At 36.2% G+C, this 22,976-nt stretch overlaps 1 protein-coding gene across 2 annotated transcripts in view; it reads left to right on the top strand.

Annotated features, from left to right (window-relative positions):
• The window catches only part of LOC123868899 (scavenger receptor class B member 1-like), a 59,309-nt gene extending 39,076 nt beyond the window's left edge, over positions 1–20,233 (top strand). For both annotated transcript variants that reach the window (XM_045911565.1, XM_045911564.1), the window contains exons 5-13: positions 277–424; positions 4,270–4,473; positions 10,232–10,356; positions 11,939–12,100; positions 12,777–12,883; positions 15,837–15,955; positions 18,259–18,384; positions 18,807–18,955; positions 19,539–20,233. In XM_045911565.1, coding sequence (XP_045767521.1) covers positions 277–424; positions 4,270–4,473; positions 10,232–10,356; positions 11,939–12,100; positions 12,777–12,883; positions 15,837–15,955; positions 18,259–18,384; positions 18,807–18,955; positions 19,539–19,746 — 1,348 coding nt within the window. In that variant the 3' untranslated portion in view covers positions 19,747–20,233. The remainder of the gene's footprint in view (positions 1–276; positions 425–4,269; positions 4,474–10,231; positions 10,357–11,938; positions 12,101–12,776; positions 12,884–15,836; positions 15,956–18,258; positions 18,385–18,806; positions 18,956–19,538) is intronic.
• Positions 20,234–22,976: the final 2,743 nt, after the last annotated feature.

Consider the following 22,976-nt stretch of genomic DNA (forward strand, 5'->3'; position numbering starts at 1 on the left):
GAACAAAAGGTCAAAGTTTTAACCGCATTTTCGGCTGTTTTTTTTTCGACTCTAGGGCTTTAATAACCTAGCCTGCAAGCAGTTTAAATCTTCGTTTAAATTGAGTTAATTGATTGAATTTGATTTCTTAATTCATACCATGAATGTCTTTAATGAATGTCTTTAATTTAAACAAAGGCTCGTGCCTGTGTTTAAATTATAAATCCCCAAAAAGTTACTGTTGTAATTGCGATTGAGGAGATAGCAATGGCTACCAATTTTTTATTTTTTTCACAGAGAAATAAGAGAGAACGAAAATATTACAATCGACCGGGACCGGGGGGTGATGACGATGAATCCAACGCTGCGGCTGGAGTTCCTGCCCGACGAGTCGGTGGCCCACTACAAGGATGTGCAGATCATGGTGCCCAACGTCGCTTTACTTGTAAGTTACCTATTAACTCCATTCCATTAGCCTGTATGCGTCCACTGCTGGACATAGGCTTTTCCAAGAGCGCGCCACCAAACACGGTCCTCCGCCTTCCTCATCCACCCGCTCCCCGACACCTTCTTCAAGTCATCGGTCCAACGGGCTGGAGGTCATCACACACTGCGCTTACCAGTACGCGGTCTCTACTCCAGGACATGTCCCCCCATCGGGCGACTCGGTTCTACGACAGACATGGCCTGCCCATTGCCACTTCAGCTTGCTAATTCCTTTCAGCTATGTCGGTCTCTTTTGTTCTGCGAATTTCCTCGTTCCGGATTTTATCCCTGAGAATGATACCCAACATAGCTCGCTCTATAGCGCGCTGAGCGACTTTTAGTTTGTGGACGAGGCCAACTGTCATTGTCAACCTCTCTGCCAGATTTATACAATCCAGACGAAACGTAAAAACCTTTTGTCTTCCACAAATCAACACGAACTTTGGCCATAATAGATTTTTAGTGGGAACATGCGATAAATATAATCAGAAATATGTACTTTTAGACCAATTTCAACACAAAATTAGTAAATTTGTAAATGAACTTAAATTTTTTAAATAATACTTATAAAGGCGTGATTTATACTATATACATTATTCATAACTATTTTATAAATACTTGATAACATACTAACTTCTTGTAATTTAATTTTACTTAATTTAATTACATAGACTAACCTACTAACTCCCGCACAAAATTAAAATTATATAGATTATCAGTGAACACTTCATAGGCGAATGTACCATCTAAGAATAATTAGCTAAGTAAGATTGTAAATATGCTGTATGTGTTCCAAATAAAGAGAAAAAAAAAAAAAAATTCGGCAGAAATAACTTCGACAAGGAGGCTGATAGAAGAATTCAGCTGGGCTGGGCAGCATTTTCAAAGCTACATCAGGTCTTCGAATCGTCAATACCGCAAAGCCTTAAGTCTTCAATGAGGGTGTCCTACCTGTGATGACCTTATCAAATCAGTCCGCTTCCATCTCAGACTGCATCGTCAGGTACCACCAGGCAAAATTAAAGCTATTCGAGACCTAACTTGGTCCGTATGCAGTGTTGTGCAATGTGCATGGATGCGACCAAAATCTCCTCCCTTTTATCATTAAAACGTGTGTGTATACGGTCTTCTTGAGCAACAAGCGTTCTGTTGTTTCGAGACCCGGTCAGTTCAAGGGCTGTTGCGAAAACCATTACATAACTCTTTAAGGGCCATTAATGCTATCTGAATACATTTTATATTACAAGCTTTTATTTTACTTGTCGTAAGATATGACCACATACTACATACTTATTATTTTTAGACCAGTTACCAAAAATTGTTTTTTTTTTTTCATTATTGTAAATTCAATTCAATTCAATTTATTTATTTCAATTAATGCGAAAATGTGTCTGTTTATCTGTCACCTATTTAAGAAATTTGGTGCGTAGACAGCTTGCCCCGGAGATAGGTTACTTTTAATCCCGGATAATCGGAATTTCCACGGGATTTATAAAAAACTCTAAATCTGATTGAGTTAGTGAGTTAATTTGCAATAAATAAAATCAATTTTATTTGTCAATTTCTAGGATCCACGCATATTATTACTTAATTCTATTAGCTGATTCCCGCGACTTCGTTCGCGTGGATATAGGTTTTTGAAAATCCCGTAGGAACTCTTTAAGTTTCGGGGATAAAAATAAAGCCTATGTGTTAATCTAGGTGTAATCTATCTCCATTCTAAATCTCAGCCAAATCCGTCCCGTAGCTTTTAGCGTGAAAGAGTAACAAACATACACACATACACACAAACTTTCGCCTTTATAATACTAGTGTGATGCGATTCTAGGTCAATATCATGACATTAGTTAATGTTAGAAAAGGGCACAAGTTATGCCTACATGATAGACACCACAGCAACATAAGTGAAAGAGCCCTTCAAAGTTCAAATCGTTTCAAAATATAGTATATAAAAAGGTCAATATTCTATACGCAAGGTGATCTGGCGATAACCGGAACAGTTTCTTAACACTTGATTTATCATGTTATGAAGTTACGCATGCCATATGACTACTAAGATAAATAATATTATCAAGGCTTTAAACTTAAAAAAAAAAGTATAAGGATGGTCTAAAAATACTTCTCTTCACATAAACCAGAAACCTTGTATAAAAAAAGATTCACGCCGTCTGTACGCTTAGAGCTTTTAACAACGGATTTTGATGAGATTTTTAATAGAGTGATTCAAGAGGAAGGTTTATATGTATAGTTTAATAGTCTGTTGTGTTAATTTGTTGAAATATGACGATAATTGTTCAAGATGCCGAAAGGAATCAAGGCGATTGAGAGCTTTCATAGAATAGTTTTTAGACGTGTGTAAAAATAATTGCGAAAAATAATAGAAGTAAAGGTAATTGCAGCTATTAGTGATCCATCGAAATTCTGCAAGTATTACCTAGGTACTAGTCCAGTCATTTGGTAGTTTTAGATGGAAAGTTTTCCGGGAGTTTTGCAAATTGGTGGTTTTATAGATTTCGACGTGCTCTTTCCGAATTTTTATTTTGCCACCTCGTATTTTTGCCGCTCGCGCCGCCATCTTGGAAAAATGGCGTCAAAAAACAGTTTTATGACGATAATTTTTTTGGACTCATTTTACGGTGAAAATGGTTATGTAACAATCAAACTAGAGATGATTTCCTACAATTTATGAAGTCACATTTTTTTGTTTTAGCATACGAACGCCACAAAGCCCACTCCAACACTCGTCCCGGAAAACTTTCCAGATAAGCCCCTTTTTGAGCACCAAATGACTCACTATACTGACAAATTATATTAATTTGCATTTTTTTCGGTTTAAGCTAAAGTTAATTAAATTATTTACTATGCTTGTTTATTCATTAAATAATTAAACTTACGTTAGTGGACATGACAGTCCGGGAAATAGATATAATATCTTACAGTGACGAGAAATGGGTCGGTAATACCTGCATTTACCTTACCATTATAATATTTAGATCTATAGCGTAATTACTATCGTTAGCATAAACAATTAGTTTACATAATCGAAGAATTATTACAAGAATTAATTCTATTCTTCGAATAAAAACTTGCTCATAGTTCATGAATACGTGATAATTTGCGTCAAGGGTTTATCACAATTCAAACAAATTGTAGTTAAATTGTAGGAGTGATTTAAGATATGAATAAATAAATAATTGTATGATTAATATCCTTATCATCATAATTTCAACTCATCGCCATTCCACTACTGAGAACGGGCTCCTCTCAGAAATATTAGGAATAGTCCACATATAGCCTAGGTGGTACTCGATTAGCCAACAGGGATTCGACCAGGGTTTGTTTAAAACAACAAAAATGCTTTAAAACAATTTATTTATAAAAATCAGCTTTAAACATGTATTAACGTATTTCTTAAACAATAAATGTTTTGTTTTAATAAAGCTTTTTTTCCTACCCTGATTGCAACGCAAGGCATTACTCAGCATTCAAAATTGAGTCTTCGTTAATATTGTATGTTATAAGTTGAATACTCTTTCTTTCTCCTCTAATCCTCTTATTAATCTACTGACTAATTTTGAGACAGTGGTGGTAGTTGATAAACGGACACACCTAACTGCTCATCACTAGAATAATAGAATAGAATAGAATATATTTTTATTCAAGTAAACTTTTACAAGTGCTTTTGAATCGATTAAATAATTTACCACTGGTTCGGAATGCCGTTCCTACTAGACCTTTCGATAAACGGGAAAAGATAAAAGATATATCATACATCGGATCTTATTCTGTGCTTTTCTTCCACAGGCAATCAGCACGCTTCTCGCAGACAATACAGGGTACTTCGTGAACGTAGGGGCATACTACTCCATCACAGCCTTAGGGTCCAAACTCTTCAGGAATATGACCGCAGGAGAATTACTTTGGGGCTATGATGACCCCCTCGTCTCCCTTGCCAGTAAACTTCTGCCTGGCTGGATTGACTTCGGGAAGATCGGTATTTTGGACAGAGTAAGTAATTTTTCAAATATTTTTTTTTGTTGTTGTTTATTGGCTGAATAAAGGACATTTATTTATTTCAAAACGCAAAACGTGAACATAAATAGGTATAACTTGGGTATATAGCTACGTACTTATATCAATGTAACAAGGTATGCCTGTTAGTCCAGTCATTTGGTAGTTTTAGAAGGAAAGTTTTCCGGGAGTTATGAAAATTGGTGGTTTTATAGATTTCGACGTGCTCTTTCCGAATTTTTATTTTGCCACCTCGTGTCTTTGCCGCTCGCACCGCCATCTTGGAAAAATGGCGTCCAAAAACAATTTTAAATCTATAAAACCACCAATTTTCAAAACTCCCGGAAAACTTTCCAGATAAGCCCTTTTTTGAGCACCAAATGACTAGACTATGTGGGCAGTTGAATGAAAAGTCACTTGCTTATGCAACTTTATAATTAAGAAATTCAGCTTTTAAATATACCTATCAACTTTTAAATATCGTATTTTAGAATTTTCCTATACAGGCCTTTATTATTTAGACTTTAGCGGCATCGTCAACAATAATCAAATATGATCAGCTTTCTTCAATAACTGAAAATGATACAAGTGTAAATTAAAAAATTATAACACCCCCGACAAGTGAAGGTTACAGTAACTAGAAAAGAGCTGATAACTTTCAAACGGCTGAACCGATTTTCTTGGATTATAGCTAAGAACACTCTCGATCAAGCCATCTTTCAAACAAAAAACTAAATTAAAATCGATTCATTAGTTTAGGAGCTACGATGCCACAGACAGACACACAGATACACACGTAAAACTTATAACACCCCTCTTTTTGGGTCGGGGGTTAAAAATAACGATTTTATATTGTTCATTTATAATTTTAGAGTCGAATTCTTGGTTCGCAATAATTTTTGAAATGTCTGTAAATAAGCGTACCTACTTTTTTTTTTAACCCCCGACCCAAAAAGAGGGGTGTTATAAGTTTGACGTGTGTATCTGTGTATCTGTGTATCTGTGTATCTGTGTATCTGTGTATCTGTGTATCTGTGTATCTGTGTATCTGTGTATCTGTGTATCTGTGTATCTGTGTATCGGTGTATCTGTGTATCTGTCTGTGGCCTCGTAGCGCCTAAACGAATGAACCGATTTTAATTTAGTTTTTTTTGTTTGAAAGGTGGCTTGATCGAGAGTGTTCTTAGCTATAATCCAAAAAAATTAGTTCAGCCGTTTGGAAGTTATCAGCTCTTTTCTGGTTTTCTTATTACTTTTATCCCAGGGCCCCCAGAGGTTACGTATTTTCTGACACAGGAAATATGTACGATTGAGTAGTGTTAGTAAGTACTAAGAAAGCATGCCTAGCCTACGTGCTAGCTTGCTTAGACGGCCAATTTTCAGGTATCTGATAATCAAGGTACATAAAACCATTACTTACCTCACGTAAATACTCCAAACTGATTTTTACGTATATTTTAGGCAATATCCTTAAAAATATGTCGCCAATACTTCCAGACACTTCCGGCGTCGACCGTATTGCTTTGCAGACGCTTTAAAGCTCCCAAAATAAGTAATTACTTAACTGCACGTAAATTCTGATGCTCCATTTTTATATATGTCCACCAGACAACTATTTTAAAACCTTTTACAAGAAGACAGACCGACCGATCCAGATCCAATTATCCCCTAAATTCAATTTTAATGCCTCTGTGGGTTTGAGGGCGAGGGCATTATCTACGCGCATGAGACTGAGTAAGACATGTATTAGGATATATTGACTTCTCTCTTACTCTCTTATAGTTTACTTATGTCAATTAATTATTAATATAAAAAAAATCAGCTAAAAATTAAAAAAATTGGAGAATTTACATGACGTAAGTAATGTTTTTATGTACCTTGATTACCTGATACCTGAAAATTGGCCGTCTAAGCAAGCTAGCAGGTCTGTAGGCATGCGTTCTTAGTAGGTACATACTAACACTACTCAATCGTCCACATTTCGTTCGTCAGAAAATACGTGACGGCTGGTGTCCCTGGGATCTTTCACTATTGTAACAGAGGTTCATAATATTATGTCAATTGGCAAATGTCAAGCTGTCAAGATGGACGTTGCTTAGATACATAATTATTTATTTGAAAATAATGTTTTGGAAAACTCCGATACTTTGGATCGTAGGCGCGGAGTTTCTTATTTATAAAATATTATAATCACAGTTAAACGAGAAAACATCAATTCAATTATAATATCCAACAGTCAACCAAAGGCCACGAACAATCAACCCAAACCCAAACCATAGTCAAACTATTTTTAGGGTTCAGTAGGTATCTGTAGAAAAAAAAAGATGTAGTCGCGCAGGTGTGCATGGCACCATTAAATATCGTAGGAGGCGATGACCCTCCGCGCGGCTGAGGTTCCCGCATCGTAGTCGCTTTGTCGCGCAGGTTTGGATGATGCATTAGGCGCACCTTCTTTATATTTTATCTGCTTGAACTCAGCTTATTTACTTTGACAAAATACGTTTAAATTCATCATCATCAGGATCAACCCATCGCCGGCTCACTACTGAGCACAAGTCTCCTCTCAGAATGAGAAGCTACCACACTGGCCAAGCACGTATTGGCAGACCTCACGCACCTTTGAGGGAGCATTATGGCCAACTCTTAAGCATGCAGGTTTCCTGACGATGTTTTCCTTCACCACTTCGTTGTCTGTCTGTGTGTCATCTTTCAAGAGAATCAAAACTTATAAATTGGGTACTTCCCGTTTACGTAGAATCATGAAAGGCAGGTAGCAATATCTTATAGCCCAAGCACTCTACTCCTGTGGCCCAAGTAAACAGAAAAATCCGACAACTGAATTGTCATTACATAATAAAAATTAAATTAAAAATTTAAAAAACCCCCGACACATAAACCTCTAAAAAGTAAAAAAATAATAGGTAAGTATGTATGGGCCCTTTAAGAATAGTATAAATAGTAAAGTTTTATCCAAGCGCTCGTTGCGCCAGGGGACCGCTACCTATCGTAAACTATGAAAGTCATCTGTTGTAGAAAGAATAGTCTTTAGCGGTCCCCCGACGCAACGAACGCTTGGATAAAAACTTTACTATTTATACTATTCTTAAAGGGCCCATACATACTTACCTATTATTTTTTTACTTTTTAGAGGTTTATGTGTCGGGGGTTTTTTAAATTTTTAATTTAATTTTTGATATTTTTATTTTGGCCTGACGTTTTCGCACTTGTTCGGGAAAAACGTTAGTATTATTTTTAACTTTAGCATATTGTAAATTTTACTATAAAGTAATTTAATAGTAATTTGCAGTCAAATGCTACACTGGGATGAAAAAGATTAATCCATTAGAGTGCTACTTTTAACACGATTGTGTCAGACGTCATCAACCTTTTTATGACGTCATTTTTTGGCTAGTAAACTAAAGGCTGTTTTACGCTGGAGCAGCAACATGCGACATGTGGCATGCCACAAACAAAAGATCATGCTGTAGAATTCACATTACAGATATGACGTTACGGTATGACAGTCTACCGACCATTTTGCCAGTTTTATATTATTCCACCATGCGAACCTATGACATGTAACAGTGTCGCACTATGTTGCTCTGGTGTCAATAAAGATTAAGAGATGACTACAAGAGTGCCAGCAACGCTTTTTTAAATTCACACAATGCGTAGACTTCTTTAATAGAGTCGATCGCATCGTGCGCATCGAAAAATGACGCCAGCAGCGATCCGCTCTGACGTATACACTGCTCATGTATCATTCTGCGCTCTTAATGCCGTTGATCTCACTCGCGTATTCGTTACTCAAAAGTGCGCTTTTCAGAAGTCGATTCAAAGATGCTCAGCTCCACTGTACTCTTTCGGTGTGCGCTGTGCTTCTAGTGCCACTTTTAAGCATCGTTTAACCCTTTGCGACCAGAGCGACTACGAAGCCTCGCACACATACACGATTACTACATCTGCGTGTACAGGTTTGCGTCGTGGACGCTCCCCCATCGCGTCCCGCATTCCGCGTTCGTGACGCGAAGGTGTGACCGTAGCTTTACCATCATTGTGTCAGGTGTCATCAACCTTGTTATAACATATTGGGATATGGAGGCCAGATTTGCTAGGCCGTTTAAATTAAAACAGGTACTCTATTTACTCACAAACCTGCTGTTTGGATTACATAAACAATCTAACTTGTCATCCATCAAAAATAACAGGTTGTTAAATTCGCAGATTCATAATTAAACTTGTTTGTTTGCACTTGACAATGACATTTAGTTTGCAAACCAACAAACCACTTAATTATAATTTTAAAATGTATCCTGATTTTTTAATCTCAAATAGCTACTTGTTATTTGAATTCGGATTTGATCAACTTAAGAGCGGTGTGTTAAGATTAAGAGCGCGCTCCACACAAACAAAGTTTGATTTTTATATTTGAATAGATACTGGACTCAATGCTCGCGACTCCTTCCACGTGGATTTAAAGAGAACTTTTAATTTTTTCTAGTTTTCGTTTGCAGGATGCAAGCAATCTTTATACCAAATGTCGGTCGTCTAAATCGTTTAAACAGATAGACCGTGAAAAGGGCAGACAGTTAGACAAGATAGGCATGTATAGATACATTCTGAAATTATCTTATTAGTATGGAAACTTAATGTTTATAGACGCACTCTACAAATTAATTATTAAACTGTGTCGGTGATTTGATAGATTTCTCTTACAAAAGTTACACAGCGGCTCAAAGATACAAAAACTTTAAGCCATTGGAATTTTGAAATTACATATTTAATGGAAATCTGATAAATCACAGGCACAGATGTTAGAATTTGTAAGAGAAAAAGGAAAGAAAGAAAACCGTTTATTCCTTAAATTGGGCCACACATTACATTTTACAACTATGGGTTGGTCATCCCGACGCTTCTTCCACTTGAGCATTAGAGCTTGTGCAAATACATGATTGTGTTTGATTGGTTAGTATTAAAAAAAAGAATCAAACTTCGTTTGTATGGTGCACGCTCTATATACACTCCTCTTAAGATCGACTTAAAGGTTTATTCAATAGCCAAATAAACAAATCCATGCGTCGTGATTATCATTGCTAAGGGTCGTGATTTATAAACTCTTATATTTTCTACAAAGGCGGTTTAATGTGAGGCCAGTGTCACGTTTGTTAACTTGAATTAGTAAACTCAGGGTCCTGAGTACCAAATTTAACTATTTATGTTTTTTAGGTTCATTAACATAATATGTACACAAAAATAAAAAATAGTTAGTAATACATAGAAAAAACATTTAAGTACATTAAAAACTTACTAAGTACGAAATCATTTTTTACCAAAAAATGTACGCCATCCAAGCGGTCTTGAATGGGCATAGCGCACAATATACTGGCGCTATTCAGTAGAAAGGCTTAGCCGTTGAGCTAAAAAACTATGTTTTCAATTTCCATACTAACGTTAAGTGTGTAAAACTACCAAACTAAACTAAAAAAAAAAGGTTGTTTGGCATGTAAAACATGACGTTTTAGTCCATACCACCAATAAAAAGCAAAGTGGTTCGTAAAAGTATTCATACATCCTTAATTAAGATTAAATGTAAACTTTGAGTTGTTTAACAAGCGTTTAACAAACCCTGATTGTACATAACATTTAGCTTCTGAATTTTGCCTTGACACTCAAAGTTCAACACTAAATTAAATTTGAAAAGTTTCACTAAAGCAAAGGTCCCTGAGTAAAATTTAAATTAACGTATCATTCACAGTTCTACGCGCCAAGAAAAGAAGAAGTGGAGGTAGAACTAAAGAACTTGTCGAGGAAGTTTTCCATCAACACGTGGAACGGGCTAACTGGACTCCCGGAGCAGGGCTTCTCTGACTGGAATACCAGGTGAGGTTCATAAAATTTTTAGGCTAGCTTCATCATTGTCATGATTGCTTTCTTTGAAACGAAGTTTTGCGATCGTCATCCGAAAAGCTTCTCTATCTCAAGCCGCCTCTTTTAACATCGGGTAAAGTACCTGTCCAGTACACTAATCTTGGGAATGAAAAAGCGTACTTCGTGCGTAAATAAACCATCATGTAAGAAACTACAAAACTGCTCAATTATTGCCCTTAAGACAAACCTTACTTCCTATTAACTTCAAATTTCTATAGTTTATTACAAAATATTAATTAATTTGCAAAAAATTAACGTACTTAATACCAAACGTTGATTCGCGATGTTCTCGCGTCACACATCTCGCTTATGAGTATGCCCCTCCCGTAAATGTTGATCACTATATGATAATACTAGCAGATGCCTGCGACTTCGTCCGCGTGGATTTAAGTCTTTCGAAATCTCGTGGGAACTCTTTATGGATATTATCTATCTCCATTCCAAATTTCAGCCAAATCCGTCAAGTAGTTTTTGCGTGAAGGAGTAACAAACATACATACACACACACACACACATATACACACAAACTTTCGCCTTTATAATATTAGTGTGACATACACACAATAGCATGCTATCATTCTTGACTTGATGCAATCATGGAGAGCACTCTTAAATAACGGATACACCAGTTTAATATTATAATAAACAAATGAATCGTAAATTGAGCTCGTTGAACGGTTCAAGTCACACTTACCGTATTATTATTACCAACCTCTTATTCTCATTGAAATGGTTAATTTGCTCAATTAACTGATGTTAGAAAAGATACTGTGACTAAAAGGTTGTTATGATCTGTAATTATTACCTATAAATCTCAGAGATCAGGAGCCAAGGCGAATGGCGTTGACCTATGCCACTATTTATTACAGAAGTGCTCCTAATTGATCATTACTTGCTGGTTTTACGATTTTAGGGAAGTTCTAAAATATCTGCAGCTTAATTACGGTAAATTGAGAGCTATAGTGTGCCGATCGTAATTACTTCTGATGTTCTGACACTCGCTCACTATTGGTTACAATGCATTACTGCAAAACTATTTTATTGGCGTTTTATTTTATTACACTTCCATTTAACAGGGCTCTCTCCGTTACTCGCTTCATACAATCGTAGTTCCAATTTCATTTGAATATTAATCAACCAAAGTCCATGAAATTTTGCAGACATATTCTAGAAACTAATATCTGTGTCTGTGGTGTTTTAGATTTTTCTAAAAATATGTAGTTTTAAAATTTCAGGGGATTTGTATGTAAATTTTTAAGACCGCGTAACTTTGAAACCGTATATTTTAACAGAAATCTGGAAAACCACAGACATAGATATTAGTTTCTAGAATATGTCTGTAGAATTTCTTGGACTTTGGTTGCTTAATATTCAAATGAAATTGGAACTACGTTTGTATGAAGCGAGTGACGGAGAGACGATTAAGTTATCGTCCAATTACAGTTTCATTGTAACTATTATAATATGATAACTATAAATTATAGTATAGTATGGAAGTATGGATTGTTTAACTTATTAGAACGATTGTTTGCAGTATCCCTTGCAACCAAGTGAAAGGCACGTACGAGGCCCTGATGCTGACTCCTGGACTGAACAAGGACCTGGAACTCCCCGTTTTCAGGAAGCAAGCCTGCAGGACGTACCCTTTCACCTTTCTTGAGGAGGTTACAGGCCCTAGTGGGTTTAAATTTTATAGGTAAGTCCAAAAAAAATTAACCAATATAAATTCTTACAATCAATTGAAAAAAAGCGGGAGACACATTTCTAAAAACCTCATTTCTGGAGGTATTAGTAACAAATGTTTTAAAATATATTATATAATGTATTGTTTGTCTCACACATACGCACACACAAACACACACACACACACACACACACACACACACACACACACACACACACACACACACACACACACACACACACACACACACACAGATCCATTGCGGAGGTTTCACACTTTCACACATTGTTTTGGAACAAAAAAAACACTTTTGGAAACAAAAAAGTAGACATATTTTTTGCGTTTTATATAATAACTAGCGACCCGCCCCGGCTTCGCACGGGTGGACATTTATTTTATCTATTTTCCGGGATAAAAATATAGCCTATACGGATTCGGAAGAATCCTTCTAAGTAATGGTAAAAGAAATTTTGAAATCGGTCCAGTAGTTTTTGAGCCTATTCAATACAAACATACAAAAATACAAAGGTTTCCTCTTGATAATATTAGTATAGATATTTTCCAATAATTTGCGAATTAGTTTTTTCGGGTTGGGAGCCTGGTTGACTTTTCCTACAGCAACCAATCTTCCACTCTGCCAATTTAATAAACGAATAATTTTTTAATTTTTTGATATGTATTTAATCAGGTATATGATGGCTGAGTCTTCGTTCAACAAAACCTCACGCTACGCTTGCGATTGCACCAAGAATTGTCTACCGGACGGATTTGTGGACATCAGCAGCTGCTATTATGGTAAGTCAATGACTGGTAACGGGCCGTCATATTTTGAAGCATGTCCGTGGGTGTTGTTTTACCCAAAGGTGCGTAACACCGCGCCAACATCCATACAACGTGTTTAATAAATCATGTAGGGAAGTAGTATCAAATGAGTAGTTAGTGCCATAGATTCGTTGTCTTTGCTACTTGACAAACGCTTAATGGTCCTTCGAGTTACCTACTTTGCGGAAGTCCATTATATACAAAGAATCAAAAGCTTAATTTGCTATAATCCGCTGAAAAAGGCAGATTTGTGTGGCGGGTGGCCGCATGCGACATGCACCACCCACCCTTGGCTTTTCCTGGAAGTATGCAGGAAAAGCCAAGCCCCAGGTACCACACAAATCCATCAGAACACACGTTCCGACACCGGAGCATCCTAAGGAGATATGGACCTTACAATGCACAATTGCAAAGTCGCATCAAGATTCAAGATTATTTATTTGCGGAAACATTTTTTACAATGAGATGTTATTAAGTACATATTGTCCATTAGAAATGTTTCACCTTACATAATCAGGCATGCAAAATTTGTACAAAGTATAAGTAATTCATATTTAAACTATTCTTTGAATTTCAAAAATTCATCTATTGTGTAGAAGCACCTTTCTATTAGTCACCATTTAAGAAAAGTTTAATGTAAGTTCTCTAAACGCATCTCCTGCCCGGTTAGCATGGGCAGTAGATAAAAATTATATCCCCGATTATATCCACTGATTTGTATGACATCAGTGGATATAATCGAGGGATATAATTTTTATCTACTGCCCATGCTAGTCGGGCTGAGGAGAGCTTCTGTTGGACGTTTTCTTGCTTTTGACTGGCCGAAATGAATTGGTCTCTGATGAATGGCTTCGAAATATTAAATCCGCCAAAAACGATACGCAGTGATACGATACACATATAAGTACCATATTATACTTTGTATAATACATACAAATTATAGGTAGGTACATATAGCTATAAAAGCTTAAGTGTTGCCGGAAGGAACTCTATCGATTAGATAGGTAAAACGTAAGCTGCGTTATAAACCAGAACTGTATAATTATCATAAAATGGACAGTTTACTGGTCACAACATTATTAGCATCTAACCTTAGCTAAGGGTAACTGGTAATGCAATAAGTAAAGATGAAAAACCCAGTTATGACTTATACCACTGACCTCTAACAAGTACGCTGGAATAGCGATTGCCGATCTGTCTTTGAAGCTACTTGGTTTTTGCCATTTTGGCGCTGATTTTGTGCAGACAAGGAACTTTTGTCCGCCGAGGACAAAAGTCCTCAAAGTGTAGATAAGATGTCCGCCTCGACCTTGAGATGAACTGTCGAGCACTCAACGCGATTTTTTAAAAATTCGAGTTCAAGTTAGCCTTCACTGCGATCTCACCTGGTGGTTAGTGATAATGCAGTCTAACACGGTAGTGGACTAATTTGGAAGGGATAGGTATGGCATATTTTATTAAACCCATAGGTACTCTATATCGGTCAGAACGCTAAATCCGTTGGCGGCACGGCTCTGCCGGCCTTTGTTATTCATTTCATCAATGGAGTTTTTAAGAAGAAATAAATAGCATGCTTAAGTACCTTAAATACCTACTTATCTATAGTGAAACGGTATATCGGTATATCTACTTACCTTCACCAATAAATGAATTACTTAGCCTAGAAAAAGGCATTATTTTAAGTACTTTGTTATTCATTTCATCATGGAGTTTTTAAGAAGAAATAAATAGCATGCTTAAGTAGGTACCTTAAATACTTATCTATACTTACTTAGTAAAACGGTATAAATGAAGTGCTAAGTTTACTTAGCCTGGAACTTAGAAGTGGGTACTTATTACTTTAAGTACGTTTTCATTTATGTTATCATGGGTTTTTAAGAATTAAATAAAAAGCATGCTTAAGTACCTTAAATCAATTACTCATATTCAATAGTAAAACGGTGTACTTACCTATATGTTTATTTGTACAAATGAATTGCAAAGTTTACCTACTTAGCCTAGAATTTGAAAATCGTGGGCATTACTTTAATAAGTAGGTATCTACCTACCTATTAAACTAACGTGAGTTTATAAGAAGAAATAATAGCTTGCTTACCAAGTTACCTTATTCCTATTTATATTGTAATAATAATTTAAATGTAGGTACAATTCTAGAAATACTACAATGAATACTGATCAGTTATGTAAAAAAGATAAAACTATTCTATCAATAAATCATTAATAATTGTTTTGCAAATGATAATTTAATGTTCACGTTTTTGTTACACGCGAGTTTACTTGCAACTTTGTCTGCTATAGTTGATCTCATTGTGCATCAATAATAATAATTATTTATTGATACCCCCTACCTTTACTACCCTTACCCCTAATTATAATTAGGGGTAAAGGTAAAAAAACCGGTCAAGTGGTTCCGTACTCAGGTATTTTTCCGACATTTTGCACGCTAAATCAAAAACTATTAGGCATAAAAATAAATAAAAATCAGTTGATAAAGAATGTGCAGGTTTCATATAATACCCCACTTGGTATAGTTATCTTACTTTGCAAATTGAAACATACTTAGTTTTCAGATTTTTTTCCTTAACTTGTGCTATAAGACCCTACCTGCCAAATTTCATGATTGTAGGTCGACGGGAAGTAGCCTATAGGTTTTCTTGACAGACACGATAGATCGACAGACGGACAGACAGACAACAAAGTTATCCTATAAGGGTTCCGTTTTTGCTTTTGAGGTACGGAACCCTAAAAACCGGTCAAGTGCGAGTCAGTCTCTCACACGAAGGGGTCCGTACCATCGTACAAGAAATAAAACTTTATTTAAAAAAAAAATATAGCGATCCCTAGGAAAATGTTACTGTTTATTGTTGTAAGCCAGGGCGGGTGGCTAGTAAATTGTGAAATTAATTTCTGTGTAATTTTTGTCTAGGTTTTCCCATCACGCTATCAAAACCTCACTTCTTAGACGTGGACCCCGTCAACCAGGGGCACTATAGGGGCTTTTCGCCGGACCCTATCAAGCACAGATCTATCCTGGATGTGGAACCGGTGAGTCACCCAGTAGTAACATTCATATCATCATGATCAACCCATCGCCGGCTCACAGAGTACTGGTCTCTTCTCAGTATGAGAAAGGTCCATAGACCCTGGCCAATTGCGGATTGGCAGACTTCATCATGTATACTCTGGCATGAAGTTTTACTCACAAAGTTTTCCTTCACCGTTAAAGCGAGTGATATATACCTATTAAGGGCCGATTTTTCAATCGTCAAATAAGTTTAACAGTTTTTGTACAGAAAATCTGTCAAAACGTCAAATTCATTCCTCAGATGAAAGTTATTTGACGATTGAAAAATCGGGCCTTAATTTATTAAAATTACTCTAAAAAGATTAGTTCGTACATTCAACGCTCGTCTAGTAAATACTATTTCTTCTGTTACCGATCACATATCACGGATTCGATTTCTCGGAGCCATAGAGATGGTCCAACCTACTCGGAGCTTACCAGTGTAGAGACTACAGAGTTAGCTTTAAAAGTTACTAGCATACTAAGTAATCGATCTACGTCAAACCGGCCTAAAGCGTAAATTCCAAAAGCCTTGAATGTAAAACTAATTTGTTTACTATTTGGATTCGTCATAAATTTTTAGAAATCACACCTGAGTTGTACACAATGAAAAAAAAATGAATTTAGAAACAAAAAACTACCTACGTCAACATGGTACGAGAGATAGGTAGGTATCATTCTAACTATCTTGTTTTTCTTTCAACCTGGAAAGAACCTAGAATAACCTTTTTTCTGGCTGTGACATACAGACGGACTAAACAAAAGTTAGGCGAAGATGAAAGATGCGATGTTAAGACGCCTGCCTCCTATTTTGAGGGTTAGGATTTGATCCTGGGAATTCCTTAGCACGCTCTTTGTTGAACAAAAAACTGTGAGCTAGAGCAACGATGCAAAAATATAAAATTACAAAAACGTGATGGCGAATCACAATCGTTTTATTTTGAGAAATATATTATTGCGCACTAGTGTGGAAACATACCATTTAAGGCATAGTAGGTACGTGTATTTAATTCTGATAACCGCAGAATAACCGTGAGGGATTAAGCCAGTTCTTAGTATTTGTCTATTGGAACCTAATAGGAAAATAGTAACGCAACTTACCACTGTGTGGACTTATACGGCTTATAGGCTTTTATTTAGAACTAGCTGCTGCCCGCAGCTTCACCCGCGTGGATTTAGGGTCTGAAATCCCGTGGGAACTTTTGATTTCCCAGGACAAAAGTAGCCTATCCGTAATAGCCCGTCCCGAATTTATAACCGACAGTTTCTAAATCCCATCAGTATTGATGGTGTGATCCCCTGCAGCATCAGGATTGAGGAGTTGGAATCCAATTTTTTTATGAACCAATGTCACAAAGTTCCTCTATCGATTAAAAAAAAAATACGCAAATCGGTTCAGAAATCTCGGAGATTTCGGTGTACATAGGTAGAAAACCACAACTCCCTTTTTGAAAGTCGGTTAAAAAAGTAGCCTAAATGTAACTCCCTGGTCAATCCTCTTTGGAAAACTTTGTCAAAACCGATTTCGACAGGATTTTCACAGACAAGTGTCTGTGAAAATCCTGTCAAAATCGGTTCAGCCGTTCCAAAGATTAGCCTTTTCAAACAGACAGACAGACAGACAGACATAAATTTAAAAAACGTGTGATTCAGTTATGGTATCGTTCAAATAACCATATGAGCTTAATATGAGGTAGTTATTTCGAAATTACAGACAGACACTCCAATTTTATTTATTAGTATATATATAGATTATATTAACTATAAGCGTTATTTATCGTAAGTAATATCTCTCTCTGACGGATGAATTTACGTGATTAGTCATCTCCTTGGCGTAGCATGCCATGTAGCATGCCGCACTGTCGCATGCTGTTTCATCGGCGTAATACAGCCTTAATTATTGTCATCTCAACGCTCACTATCTAGTGTTAGTTTTTGGTATTTACAAATTGGGGTGAATAGGTTTTAGTTAGTTATAATATTAGTTTCTGTCCGATGAAAATCTCATCGGTAAAGATTTTTTATGACTGCACAAAAAAGGAATGTAATGTTCGTATGTGAGTTCATTTCCACCATAGTTTCTAAACGCCTGAATAGATTTAGATTTATGGGGTATCGTTAAATCCTTACATCATCCCAAAATGACACTGGATATAAATAAAAAAAACCAATATGGTGGATGATTTTTTATGTGATAATTTTTGATATTTTTTTTCGGCAGAGTCGACTGGTTTCGACATGAAAATCTAACATTTTGTCTCATAATGTGTCATTTTCTCTTCAGGTAAGCGGCGTAAACCTGGCGGTGACTAGTAACATTCAAATAAACATCGCAGTCCGGACTTCCGCGGGAAATCCCATCACGAAGCCTTTTAAAAACAAAGTCGTGCCCATTTTGTGGTTTTCATTGGTAAGTTACTTTTCACCGGTAGGCTTACTGAAGGTGATCACATTAATTATTTATATGAGGATGACGTCATCTGTAAAATGAACATTAGGTATGAAGAATTAAAAGGCATGCACTATGCAGTGTGCTTTGCTGATTTACCTTGCTGATGCTAGTGATTTTATACGCGTGGATTTAGATTTTTAAAAATTCCATGGAACTTTTAACTTTCCTGGATAAAAAGTAATCTACACCCATTTCCGGGATGCAAGATTACTATCATTGTAACTTTCGTCAAAATCATCTCTTCTATAGCTTTGAAAAGTCAGAGGTGCGTACCTGGGATCGAACCCCCCACCTCCCGAATGGAGGCCGACATCTTAACCACTAGGCTATCACCGCTCTTAGAAAAACTAAGTATTCTATTCTATTTCAATCTTCCACAGTACTGCAGAGAGGCACCTTCCGAGGTCATCAACCTGCTATGGCTGCGCCTGGTTCTCGCTCCACCTCTAATCATCACGGTTGCCGTTCTGCTCCTAGTAGTCGGCATGATCCTCGGCATCCAAGGGTTTTACCGTATCTGGAGACCAAGGTATACCAATTTACTAGTTGTATATGGGTTTCACCTGTAACTTCGTAGCAATGTAAAGCTTCTATTAACCTCAGAACCACACAATGCGATATCGCAGCATGCCATAGCAGGTAATTTTTAAATGTCGCAAGAATCGTTGGAAGACTGTTTTACCGTAATATTTGAATTCTATGCTTGCCGCATGCTGTAAATTAATGTATTTATTTGTAGCATGCCACATTGTCACTTTTTGTTGCTTCAGCGTAAAACGGTTAATAACTTTTCACTCACTTCTGATTGTGTACCGATTTGAAACTTATGTTTGAGTAACTCTGTAGACAATACAACGAATACAGTACCGTAAATCTTGTTGAAGCTGGGTCTACCCAGCGGTCCCGATGTCCTCTAGGACATCGGGACCCCTGAATGTGCCTGAATGGTCAACATGAAGTTTATCGAATTTCGGCTCATCGAACCATAGGCAAATGACTAAGCCTCGCAATCCTGAGGGAAAATAGCGCCAATGTCTTGGAAACTCTGCCCATAAATCACTATTTGGACGATGTATATTTTTGGTAAATATTTTTTTTTCATTTATTTCCAGGTACAAACTCGTCCAAAAAGAACAAAAGACAAGAAAGAAGAGCGTAGAGAAGAGAAGGAACAGTGTCGTGCTAAATATGTCAGACAACGACGGCTTTGATGAGCAAGAGTTGGCCAAAGAAGCGGTATCCTTACTAGCTATCACGGAAGAGGACGGAGATGGTACATCAGATTTATTGTTGAATGCTGATATGGACAGATATACCTAACGGATAAGTCTATTTAATCTGAGGATTTCTAAAATAAACCGGCAACAAACCAGGCGAGCAGCCTCGCGTGGAAAATGACCGTGTGGCAATTTTCCTGGTTTGGACGCGTCTCATCCAATCAGCCTTTTATGAGCCTTTGTATAACAATACTAGGTTTTGCTTAAGACTTCGCCTATGTAATATAATTTATAGCTTAACCCATAGCATTCAAGGGTAGCTATATTGTATCAGTCAAAGAGTTTTCAGAATCGGAGCATTAGTTCGTGAGGTTAGACAATTTTGTCTGTGTGTAAAATTGGTATAGTTTAAAAAAATGGACATAGTCTCGTATCAAGAATTTCAATTGATGTAGTCGAATATTAAAAATGCGTATCAATTTTTGTGTAATAAATGAAATGTGATTGTTATCAATGTTAACATGTAAAAATCACACTGAATCATTCATGTTTATTCAAAATAATAATCCTAGTTGTTAACGATAAATAGTTGTTAACAGGGCTCTCTCCGTCACTCGTTTCCACTCGTTTCATACAATCGTAGTTCCAATTTCATTTGAATATTAAGCAACCAAACTCCATGAAATTTTGCAGACATATTCTAGAAACTAATATCTGTGTTTGTGGTGTTTTAGATTTTTCTAAAAATATGTAGTTTTAAAATTACAGGGGCTCCAAGATTTGTATGAAAATTTTAAGACCGCGTAACTTTGATACCGAATATTTTAACAGAAATCTGGAAAACCACAGACACAGATATTAGTTTCTAGAATATGTCTGCAAAATTTCATGGACTTAGGTTGCTTAATATTCAAATGAAATTGGAACTACGATTGTATGAAACGAGTGGAAACGAGTGACGGAGAGAGCCCTCTTAAATATTTACATATGAAATGAAAATTCCAGACCGTATGCCTCCTTTCGTTGTTCCGGATGTACAAAACACAGCTGAACTTGGTATATTTTAGCAGTTTCATTGAATTTCTAGCTATTTTAATGAGGTTTACTAATATTTTACTTATATTTTGACCGACCAGTCAATTTGACTACACTGATATGCAGTTTGTACAATAACGGCAAGCTAGAGAGCTAAGGGAGCTACCCTTTACTATATAATTATAATAATATAATTGGTCCGAGGGATAAAAGATGTTGATCTCACTGACATGAAAAAATCATATTCCTTTCGACTTGTCAGTAACTTCTACTATTGGCTAAAGTAATTATATCAAGATAGAGATGATTAGGTACTTACATCGAATCATAGATGTATTTTACATTGTTTCAATTACTTTGAAGTATTTATTTATTATTTACTTTAAGAAGTTATTGCAGTCTTACTTAATACTTTTGTTAAGGAAGTATGGTTTTTCTTGCATGATTTTAATTAACAGAGTTACCAGCTAGTTACCAGCTATCAAAGTAATTTACCTATAATATCTAGGTATTATTTATTATTATGTAATATACAATTTATATTATAATACAATTTTAGACGTAACAATATCCTACTTTTCATGCTTGCCTGTAATTTTAATTTCGTGGTATTATGTACTGAAAATTCTAATCTGAACTTGCTCAATTAAAAGTAGGACACTGTCAGACAATTTATGAAACTATTAGTTTTTCATGTTTAAAAAAAAAATTAAACTACAAGTACATTCGTACAACTAATATTATCTATCCATCTGTCCATCAACTGAATTCGTCCCTGACATCCACGGCCACCGCACCACTCAAATACTGAAGGTAATGCCTAATTTATACAATGGCAGTTCCTGGACCTATAGTGACTTGAAATTTCTGATGAACAGTTACTATCATCGTGTAAATTAGCCAAAATACCTATATTGTGCAACCAACGTAACTCTGTTGGACTCATCGGCGGATTTTTTTTACCATAAATCCATTTAATTTTATATTATGATTCCGAATTCCAATCATTACCATAAGAACTTTGAATGTATCTAACTGTAAATTAAGTAATAATATGTTTCCTGTAGCCTTTGGTACGAGTATTATTAAACGAAATTCTTTACGCTAGAGCAAGCCAGTGCGACATTGAAGCATGCCACAGGGCATGCTGGTAATTAAAAATGCAGCAAGAATCGTCATCGGCAGATTGTCATAACCGTAATGTTCCAATTCTATAGCACAATGTTACCTCTGCATAAATTAGACAGTCGCAATTATTAATATTTCCGTTTGTAGCATGCTGTATTGTCGCATATTATAGTTGCTCCGGCGTAAATCAGCCTTAAATCGATAATTAACTTAAGCTTGAAATGCACGCGTACAAGCGCGCGTTTTTTTGTGATTCCTGCCGTATGATTTCGCCATGCGTCTTTCTTCTGGCATAATGTGTAATTATTATAATTATAGTTACTTACATAATTATGTTGTATTTCAACAATTCCTTAAAATAATCAATGTGATATTACTTTTAAATAATTATAACCTATACCTACTTAGTAAGATTTAGTTTTAAGCACTGTAAATATCTAGACTGAAGGTGTATTGTAAATAAAAGGATATTTTAGAAAATAATTTATTTGTTTTATTTTATAATGTACATTCTATCCCCTATTTTAAAATAATTTTAAACTAACTAAGGTAAACTTTGAGCTACGCGATCGCAACACGCGGCAGTGACGCGCGATAGTTTGCATACGTCGTATACTACAAAGTCTACCTTAAACTAGACTTTATGTTATGCGACAACAACGTGCAATAGCAATACAATGTCGCAGTCATGTAGCTCAGAGCTTATTTTTATAGTTCGTTTCATGTAAAAAGACCACTGGGCGATAGATGACAGTAGAAGACATGAATCTATGCGTAGGTTTGTGTTGTACTGCCCTAACTTCATCATTCCATTGTGCGACGACTATTGAGTACGGGTCTCCTACCAGACTGAGAAGGTCTTAGGCCATAATCCAACAAGCAGGCCAACAGCGAATTGGCAGACTTCACCAGCGAACATTATGGAGAACTCTCATTAAGATGAACAAACCTGCATGGTTTGTTCTTCTTAAGCAGGCAGATTTATTCTTCTCAGGCCTGGATGTTTTTCTTCTTCGTTAGAGAAAATGATGATGATGATGTATTAATCGCCTTAAAACATGCCTGACTCCGAGAAGAAACCGAGTCAGAAGGCTTTTTACGTGAAACTACAATATACATATATCTAAGTACTTATCTATTTGTTGCAAGTAACATAACAGACTAGAAATA

Source organism: Maniola jurtina, chromosome 10 (assembly GCF_905333055.1).
Source record: "Maniola jurtina chromosome 10, ilManJurt1.1, whole genome shotgun sequence".
In the NCBI taxonomy this organism is placed as follows: Eukaryota; Metazoa; Arthropoda; class Insecta; order Lepidoptera; family Nymphalidae; genus Maniola; species Maniola jurtina.